Below are 9,919 nucleotides of genomic sequence, written 5' to 3'. Positions count from 1 at the left end.
CCACATGTCCAGCGATTCGCCTTGCTTCAAGTACAAATCCAACTGCATGCACAGGACTCAGGACATGGCCTGAAGCCAGCTCATAAGCTCTGCCGGCCCTTCATGGCTCAGCATCCCCTCCAGGTAGCCAAGGAGCTCAAACTGGGAAGAGACGGTACACATTTTCCACTCTGTCCCCAGCAGCCTGCCCTCCCCATCCTCCCAGGACCCCCTTTGGGTACTTGCACCCCCAGGGAGTTGCTGGGCTGACAGCACAGAGCTGTGTGAGCTGGAAGAACCTGGCAGTTTCTGCCCTGGCTTCAGCTCTGGCCTGGGAGCCAAGCCCAGGGACCCTTGGAGCCTGAGATACTCCATCCCCTGTTGCTGGGTCTAAGAAGGAAGCACTTCCCCAAGTGCCTGAGGGAGGCAGGGTAGCCCAGAGGCTGGAGCCCCAATTCTCCAGCCCCTCCTGACCTAGCCACCTGGCTCTGTGGTCTTAGACCAGTTATTTCTTCTCTCTAAACCTGTTCCCATGCCTGTCAAAAAAAGAATGAAAATACCAACATGGAAAATGATTTATAAGAATCAAAATAACATAGGTTAAAATACATACTATAATGATATCGATAGGTAAGATTTCCTGGGCACCAACTATGGGTCAGGCATTCTGTCGGACACTTTACACGTGTGATCTTCCACACCTCTCACAGCCACCCTGTGACATGCACTATGACACTCCTGCTTTACAGAAGGCACAATGAAGGCTCAGAGTAGTGAGGTCACTTGCACTGGTAAGTGATGAAGCAGGAATCTCTGTTGCCCTGCCTTGGCCCACAACACTACGCCACAGAGCCTGGCATATGTCTGGAACATGAACTTTGTCCAAATGGTTACCACTGCCATGTCTCCCTGCTGGGCAGAGCCTTTAGAGAATGGTATGACAGCAAGGAACCCCTGGCTGGTTCTCACCACTCCGCAGGCAGCTCGCATAGCCATGTACCAACTTTAGGAAGTCTTCCTCTCAGAGTGACCAAAAATCCCTCGGGCTCATCCTTTGAGCCAGCCGCAGTGACCACAGGCAATGACTTTGCTCCTGTACAACCTATGGCAACCTCCCTCCAGACCTGGCCTTGTGCTCTGGCCACCAAGGCTGCTGGCCCAACAGGGACAACTCACGCCCTAGGAGTCAGGCCTGCTGGCACTCACACCTGGCACCTGTTCCAAAACCCTTTCAGTTCTCAGAAGATCTGGGCCGCGGGCCTGGGTCTCTCAGCAGCTCAGGACAGCATGCTTGTCTGGCCAGAGGGAACCATGCGATTCAGAAAAGCAGCGCCCTTAAGCAGCCTCTAAAGTGTCCGGAACAGCCGGTACCGCCGGGGCACTGGCGGTGTGCGCGGGCTGGAGTCTGGGTGTGCAAGTGTGTATAGAAGCAAGAGGGCAGCGGGTATGAATGGGTGTGTGCGCGCGTGGCTCCCAGTGTGCGCCGCGGAGATCGCGGTCCCGGGGCGGGGAAGGTCTCCTCCCCCCACCTCGTTGAGAAATCTCAGTGAGTCACCGAGTGGTTCTGCATATTAATGAGCTCGCTGCCGCGAGGGCAGGAGCGGATTTAAAAGAGGCCTGGGCGGGCGGAGGGAGGCTGCGGAGACAGCGCGGAGCCGAGAGCGGAACGCAGCCGGCACCAAGCACCCACCGACGGGCGCAGCGGGAGCGAGCGGAGCAGAGCCGGAGGCGCGCTCCGAGCAGAGAGAGCTGAGCCGGCCGGCCGGGCGCCCTCCCCAGTCCCTGCTCCCGCGCCGCGCCCCTCCGGCCAGCATGAGGCTCCTGTCCGCCGCGCTACTCCTGCTGCTCCTGGCGCTGTGCGCCGCACGCGTGGACGGTGAGTGCCCGGGAGGTCTCTTGTCGCCGTCCCGTCCCGTCCTGGGGCACCTGGGCGCCAACTGCTGGGCTTCCAGGGACCCCCGAGGTCCTGGGTGGGCACCTAGGGCAGTGGGGGGGGGGGGGGGGGCAGGAGACCGCACACGCAGCTGAATGATACCCGTCGCTCTCTCTCCCAGGGTCCAAATGTAAATGCTCCCGAAAGGGGCCCAAGATTCGATACAGCGACGTGAAGAAGCTGGAAATGAAGCCAAAGTACCCGCACTGCGAGGAGAAGATGGTTATGTGAGTTCTGGCTCCTCACCGTGAGCGTGTGTGCGAGCTGCTCTTAACCCGGTGCTGGGGCACAGCATGGGGCTGGGTCGGTGGGGCTAACAGACATTCCTCTGTGCCTTTGGCAAGGCCCTGGAGGAGGCTTTGTAATTGCCCAGCAAGTCCCTAGGACGCTGGCGTGACAGTCTGAAAGAGTTTGGAAAGAGGGACAACTGCCCTGTTCTCTGGAAACAGCCTCTGGGTGTTCACCCTTGCTAAGATTCAAATGGGTAGCCTAGGTGCTTGCACTGCCCACCATTCTGGGGTGATCAAGGGTTAAAATGGCTCTGGTCGTGCCAACTTTAGAGCATCGGGATTGAAAGCGCTCCAAACTCACCCAGAACTATTGAACTTGCACCCAAACTGGGACGCATGTTGCCTTCCTGTTGCTGGAGAGAGAATTAAAACAAATGCTGTCTTTAAGTCCTCAGACCCAACCCTCCTTTCAGAGCCTTTTCCCTACCAGGGGACCACAGCCAGCTTTTTTGGCTGCTAGCGATTTCATGTTGAGACTGATCCTTGATCCTCCACCACCAGCTGGACTCTTGTGGGTCCCTGAGCCTGAGCAGTGCTGGGCAAAGTGATCTGCTGGGGTTAACGTGCCATGCGGCTGGAGCCCTGCTTGGTGGGGATGCAAAGAATATTTTTAAAACTGGGACAGAGTGAGAGAACACGGAGTTTCCTTGCTCCTCTGCCTTCCCAATTAACCACTTGAGTCCAGCACCACTGTTTCCCCATCAGTATGCACTTGGCCAGGAAGGAAGCCCTTGGCAAAGCAGCTACCGTGGTCTGCCACGGACCATTGGCCCCTCTTCCCCTCCCCCAGAAACAGGACACACTTTATTCTCAGTCTGGGCAAGTGCCTTCTATCCGCTGGCCCCGATGGTCCCAAGGCCTCCGCACAGTGTATGCAAAGGCAGCCCACCTCCCCCCACACACTGCCACCTGGGGGCTGCACAGTCAGGCTGAAGTTAGGGGAATTTGCAAAGCCACCAGGCTTAAGCCGAACCCCACTGCCTTTCTGCCCAGGCACATAAATCAACCCCTGTCCCTTGCCTAGTAGACGCAAATCCAGAAGAACTGCCGGAAAATCTTTTTTTGGTGGGGGCTAGTGTTCCCACAAGCTAAAGGAGGAGCTACAAGTCCTTCATGGTTTCCAGCTTGGGGGCTGAAGATGACAGGGACGTAGCAAATTAAGTTTGCACTCCTCTAAGTACTGAGAACCACCCCACACCCCATGGCCAGGTGCCAAGACCTTGCAGAGAAAGAGAAGCAGGGTATGGAGTGCAGAGACTTCTCTAAAGGACCCTCAATAAATAGGTTTACTCTTTCTCCCGACTAAATTTTTTCAGAATAGAGAGGAAACTGACAGCAAGCAGGTGCGAGAAGGCTTTACACAACCTTGTGAAAACTGGCAGGGGCCTCGGGAGGTCCAAACACAGTCACCAGTCTCCTTCCTAAACCTTCACCCACACCCAGCCCCCCCACAGCACTGAAGGGCTGAACATCCTCTCCTGTCTCAAGCTCCTAAGAGTCTCTAGATCAGATGCAGGGCCAGCACTTTTTGCCAAAGCAGGTTTTCAGCCACAAACGCTGAACAAAATCAAGTTTTCCAGTTCACCCTGAGTCACCCAGAAATCTCTGATGAGGCTGGGGGTGGGGTGGGGAGGCCGGTGTGCTTTGCAAGTGGGAGTAGACTCCAGATTCCATCAAGGGCCATTTGTGCCCTATGAACTCTTGCCCAAACCGTCAGCACCCCAGAACCACTGAGGAGAGGGGACACAGGACCCAGAATTTCTGAGCAACTGCTGGGAATATAAATCGTCATGTCTTCACCCCACAACCAATTTTCATAGTCCCAGTGTTGTGACAAGCATTCAAGGACTGTGGTGGGAGGGCTGAGTGTCTTCCCTGCTGCCCCAACCTTCAGAATTGGGAATCCCCAGCCTGCACAGTGACCTAACTGAGGAGGGCATTTTCATCAGGCTTCACATCCCTTCACTTCAAGTGCAAAAGCAGCACTGTAGGCAGAGAGAGCAGTGGGTTAAATTCCCGCAGAGTGACCGAGTACTATGGAGAGGAGAACAGGCAGACTGCAATGGGAAGCCTGGCCCCATGCTTGAAGACCTAGCAGGAGGGACAGGACCCGGGGAGCGACTGGTCTCAGAGGGCCAGTGAAGGCAGAGCCCAGTCCACAGCATTTAGCAGAAGAGCCACCCCTGCTCTAGGAAGCTTAGGCTGCAATGGGGGGCCTTGGAAACTCTGAGCACAGAGAAGGGAAGAGAACAAGTTGCCCAGAAATATTCTGCCCCCATTCTGGTGGCAAGATTCGTTTTTTCTCTCCCTGTCAACAGGGAGACTGAGTTTGTGGTGGCCCTGCTCCCATCTAGAACTTGGCCCATGTGCCCTGACACTTTACCTTTGGGAACCTGCAGGGCCCTGACTGCCCTCTCTCCCTCCCTTCTTTCTCTTCCCAATCCAGCCTCCAACTGCCCCTCTTTGCCCCCTCAGCTCATTCCCCAGCCCACCATCATCTGTTTGTGCCATGACCACTCAGGGAGTGGCACCTCTCACCTTCCACTTTTCCACATCCCCTAGGTGGTCCTTTGTTCTGGAACACCATCCTTCCTCCCCTACCCAGAAGCTTCCTCCTAAAATCCTGCCACCCTGGCCCAGCCCAGGGTGAGAGGGGCATGGCAGTCCTGGGCAGCAGTCCTGCTTTCCCCGTCCAGGCTGGAGCTCACACACTAAGGCTTCTCTTTCTCCTTGGCCATCTCATCTTCCAAGACAATCACTAATGACAGGAATTCTCCACCTTGCGTCTACCAGGTGCTAGGCACTCTGCATACATTATACCCTTTCATTACCCGATAACCCTAAGAGGTAGGTCCTATTATTAAACCCATTTTATAGATGGGAAAACTGGTTAAGAGAAATTACCCAAGGTCCTACAGAAAGAGCTGGGATTCACACCCAGGCCCTACACTCTGTACAGTGCCACCTGCTTTTCTGCTGCACAGCTAGGGCCTCCACTCGGTTTGGCACATGGGCTGACAGAGGCCTGAGGGGAGGAGGTCTTATTTTCTTGCTGGGGGCTGAGACAAGTGGGGCTTCAGGCTCAGGAATCAAAATGGGCTGCAAGGCCAGCAAGACTTAACTTCAGGATCCGTCATTTCCCAGCCACGGGACAGACTTCAGAGGATCAAGGGGCGCTGGGGTTTGAAGGGTCAGACAGAGACCACCCATGTGCAGGGCATGTCTGAGCCCTGCCGCAAGCAAGTTCCTTGTACCCAGGGAAAGGGGTCTCGGCGTGTGCACCTTGCTGATATTAGCTCTCTCCACCTCTCCAATCCTAGGTTTAGAGGAGCTGGAAGAGTCCCCAGAGCTTTGTTCTCCAAGGGAGGCATGAGCCCTGTAGGCAACAGCCTTGTGGGGGAGGGGATAGGGGGAGGGGGACTATCCCAGACCCTAAGAACTCCAGGGGAGAAGTGAGAGCCAATCACTCCATACAGGGTTAAACTGTATGTGAAATCGGAGATTAAGGGGACACCCAGAACCTTCCAAAGAGGCAGCCAGGCAGTGAGCACCAGGGCACGTTCCCCTGACAGGAGGGAGGCAGCCACATTTTCAGGGCCCTCCCTGACTGGGACAGACCAGGGCGGCCCACAGGCCACACTGAGGGGCTGCCATTCAGGCTCCTCAATCCTACACCCCACGCTGCTCCGTTTCAGCATCACCACCAAGAGCGTGTCCAGGTACCGGGGTCAGGAGCACTGCCTGCACCCCAAGCTGCAGAGCACCAAGCGGTTCATCAAGTGGTACAACGCCTGGAATGAGAAACGCAGGTATGCATGCCCCCACCTCCTCACACCTACCTTCCCACCAGCCCCAGGTCTCAGACCCCGGCTAGCTCCTCTAGCGTCGTTGAAGGGGTGAACACCCACCACAGTAGCCACGGCGAGCAGAGAGCCAAGCCTGTTCACATAACCCCATGGGGTAAGGAACTCGCCGCTTCACGAAGCAGGCCCTTGCTCCCTTGGACAACTGTAAGCATCGAAAAGTTATCCTTTCGTGAACTAAAGTTTGCACCATGCTAACGTGTTAAGCTGTAGTCTCAATTCCTCTTCTTTTTAAAGCAACCTAAGTTCTCTGACCCTCAGTTTCCCTCTTTCAAGTGAACGGGCAAGAGGCTGGCATGGCTCTCTGGGACTCTTGTGTGGTGAAACATGACCACTTAAGTAACTGTGTTTATTAACTGTAACACGGGGTACCCCCCACCACACAATGAGGACAATACCTTACCAACAAACACTTCCTTCCCTCAAGGGGCCCCCGTGTCCCCTACTGCCCAGAAAGCTGACAGACTCCCTCCCAAGCAGGTGCAGGGAGGGACCTTGGACTTGACCCTTTAAAATCAGAGCCACTGTTAATCTCAGGGGGCAGTCTGTTAATCTCAGGGGTCCCATGTCTGGCAAGTTCCCCGTTTCCCCATACCACATAAAAGTGAGCGTGTCCCAGGGCACACCTACTCCTCCCACACTCAGAGCCTGTCTTCACCTGTACCTATATAGCGTGCGTATATATGTGCACACACACACAGAGGGGACTTCCTCGGGAGCTGGGCCCAGCACCCCATTCTGCAGAGAGGGAAACCAGGGCGAAGTGGAAATGGGGAGTGACTTCCCTGGGAGCACATGGCAGAAAGCCAGGCCTCCCAAGGTCACCTTCTCCCTGCCTGGAGCGGCTGCCCGAGCCACCCCTCCCATTGCTCCCCCCTCCCCAGCCCTTCCACTCGAGGTTCAGCCCATGACCGGCTCCCCCACAGCCCACACTCAGGCCCAACCCCACTATCTGAGCCCTTTGCACTGCCTCCAAAACCGCCTCGTCTGCAACTGCTTGAAATAGAAACTGATGAGAGCAAGAGGTTATTTTCTGTGGATCTGATGGGAATGAAGCCCTCTTTCCGGTCAGGGCAGGCAGCTCACGTGGCCAAAGCAGGACCCGTCCTGTCCACTGCCACTCTCCAGGCCCTGCGTCATCCAAGTGGAATGGGGCTAAATGCAGGGCCAGTCTGTGAAGGGGGCTGAGACCATCTGCACAGGACTGAGGGCAGACACTCGGGCGATGCACACACTTTGTCCCTCAGCCCTCCACCTGGGCCATGGCTCTGACGACGGGGAGGCAGGCATGGGACAACGCGGCCCTGCTCTTTTTAGATCTGCAAATTCCAGTGAGGAGAGCCACTCGGTGACCAAGCCTCCCGTGGCTTCATTACAAAATGAATTCATCCTCTTTCTAGGGAGGTGGAGGCATCCTGGGAGAGGAAGGGGACGATCACTTGCCCTCCCCACCTCCCCTCCCCCTGTAAAAGGCTGGAAATGTCTCCACGAATGTAGAATGGAGAGAAAGAAACTACTGTGAAGTCCCCTTTGCAGAGACAGCAAGAGAATGATAAATGTAGGGTGCAGGAAGGAGAAGCCAGCAGGCCGGCCCAGGCTAGTCGTGGGGACTGCTGGCAGGCCCAGGAGCTGCTGGTCTGTGGAGCCAGCCTAGCAGCTCCGCATCTGAGAGCCCAGAGCTCACGGCTGCCACTGCCACGGGAAGCAGCAGCATCGGGCGGAGTACAGTCAGGTGGTCTTACTCCGAAACAAGGAATGAGGCAGAGGAAGGGGTGGGCTGTCTGAGTACGAAGCATGGCCCTGAAACAGCCATGGGGCAGAACAGAAGGGATTTAAGATCTGAAATAGAGACAGTCTGGGTGGGGGGGGGGGGGGGGGGGGGAAGGTCGTGCAAGTCCTACAACCACTAAAAGGAAGTGACCTGGAGCCACAGGCCTCTGGGACAGGCCCCAGCCCCACTAACCACCCTTCAGTCTTTAGGCAGCAGCTTCTAGAACTAGCATTTTTCCAGAAGACATGCATTCTCTGGGCAAAACACAAGGGAAGATACAAGCCTGAGTTGAAGGACGGGATGCCCTGTCCTCCCCTGCCCCATCCCTGCTCATGCTGGACACAGACCTCATTCCCACCGTGGACATTCAGTGTTCGTTGGGCAAATCTTAAGTCCCTTGTGCCTCAGTTTCCTCATATATAGAGAGGGCTTGCTCCATAGGGCTTTGAGGATCGCAGAGGTTGAGAATGCACAAAGCCAGATTCGGGTAAGATTTTGAGGTCCATGCGATGACCTCCTCTGAGGTGTCCCCCCCTCCTCCTACTTCTCCCAAGCTCCTGCCTTCCCGGGAGGGGCACTCCCGAAGGCAAGGATGAAGCAGCTTAGCCCCCGCCCTGTGTCATGTCCTGAGCCACTTAACGTGGGTGTTTTCTCTTCCCAGGGTCTACGAAGAGTAGGGTGAAAAATCCCTCATAGGAAAACTTCACACCAGCTGGGAGACGAGCAAAGGACTCTGCAGATAAAAAACAAACCTTCTCTTTCTCACAGGCATAAGACACAAATTATATATTGTTACAAAGCACTTTTTACCGAGGGTCAGTTTTTACATTTTATAGCTGTGTGCGAAAGGCTTCCAGATGTGAGACCCTTCTCTCTTGTGCTCCAGACTTCATCACACACTGCTTTTTACTGAAAGGGGGGAAACTCATGCCTTTCCTTTGTAAAAAAAAAAAAAAAAAAAAAAAATGCTTTTTTGTATTTGTCCAGACATCACTACATCTGAGCTTTATAAGCGCCTGGGAGGAACACAGAGCTTGGTTGAAACATTTCATAGCAGCGTTGCTCCGTTGCTAATGCGGGACGCTTCCGCTCAGAGGTCCTGGCGCCTCCACACAGCTGTCATGGGCTCTCCTGGGCTCACGGTTGGTCACAGCCTTGGGGGGACGCCACAGTGGACCCCGTCACCGGGCAAGCAGAAGCCAATCTCTCTGCATCTGTTGTGTGAGGGACTCAAGTTTGTCTGCTACAGAAATGTGCTTCACCCACCCCCCACCCCCCACCCCGGCTAACTTTTACGTATTCTAGGAAACATTTCCAAGATTCTGGGATGGCAAAGCACAGGGCCCTTAAGGAAGGGGTTGGGTCTTCTCTCCTTCTTGTGAAAGGTTCACTGCTTCAGTATTTACTGCTTTGGAAGCACGTGAAGTTCCCAACACTGTTAGCGAAACCTTACAACAACACTTAAAAAGAAACCAATCCACGCACAGTACACGGCTACAGACACACTATTGATGATGGAGAACCTTCAAAGCATGTTTCTTTCCCTCCTGGTGGCAGAACACGCGGTACGGAAGCATTCTACCTGTAACGCCCCGTGTAATTCTTCAACGTTAAAGAGCACAGTCCTCTCTTGAAAGCTACGGCGACCCCACGCCCTTTCCTTTGTACATAGACTCTTAAGAACGCCCCCTCCGCACACTGCCCCTTTGGTATATGCCTCGTTGTACTGCTGTGTCATATGCTATGCACGTGTCAGAAACCATTAGCATTGCATGCAGGTTTCATATTCTTTCTAAGACAAAAAGAAAAGTAATAAAATATATTTGAAACGTACCCAAATTCTAGACTACTGACTTTTTTTCTATCCAGTGAGGCCAGGATGACAACCATATGTTTACCACGTTGTGAATAAACTGGGACAAGTGCACTGAGAAGGAAGGAAAACTGGCGTTTCCCAAATACCTGTCAATATTGTCACCTTTGCGGGATGCCGTCACAGTCCTAAAACCAGAAAGCTAGGTCTTAAAGTCTCAGGATGGGTTCATCGGATTAACCAGGTCCATACATATGGAATTAAAGGGTC

The 9,919-nt window shown here is 54.6% G+C and overlaps 1 protein-coding gene across 1 annotated transcript; it reads left to right on the top strand.

Annotated features, from left to right (window-relative positions):
• Window positions 1-1,595: 1,595 nt before the first annotated feature.
• Window positions 1,596-9,669, top strand: CXCL14 (C-X-C motif chemokine ligand 14). The gene is made up of 4 exons (XM_043588299.1): window positions 1,596-1,855; window positions 2,034-2,139; window positions 5,898-6,011; window positions 8,498-9,669. Exons 1-4 carry the CDS (start codon window positions 1,792-1,794, stop codon window positions 8,511-8,513), a joined length of 300 nt encoding a protein of 99 aa, XP_043444234.1. The 5' UTR covers window positions 1,596-1,791; the 3' UTR covers window positions 8,514-9,669.
• The last annotated feature ends 250 nt before the right edge of the window (window positions 9,670-9,919 follow it).

Source organism: Prionailurus bengalensis, chromosome A1 (genome assembly GCF_016509475.1).
Source record: "Prionailurus bengalensis isolate Pbe53 chromosome A1, Fcat_Pben_1.1_paternal_pri, whole genome shotgun sequence".
Taxonomy (NCBI): domain Eukaryota; kingdom Metazoa; phylum Chordata; class Mammalia; order Carnivora; family Felidae; genus Prionailurus; species Prionailurus bengalensis.
Note: the sequence above shows the minus strand (reverse complement) of the source record. Positions and strands in the feature narration are given on the sequence as shown.

Coding starts and splice junctions, on each gene's coding strand:
- CXCL14 (XM_043588299.1), top strand. CDS start 1,792: ATGAGGCTCCTGTCCGCCGCGCTACTCCTGCTGCTCCTGGCGCTGTGC. Junction 1,856..2,033: donor GTGCGCCGCACGCGTGGACG/GTGAGTGCCCGG, acceptor TCTCTCTCCCAG/GGTCCAAATGTAAATGCTCC. Junction 2,140..5,897: donor TGCGAGGAGAAGATGGTTAT/GTGAGTTCTGGC, acceptor GCTCCGTTTCAG/CATCACCACCAAGAGCGTGT.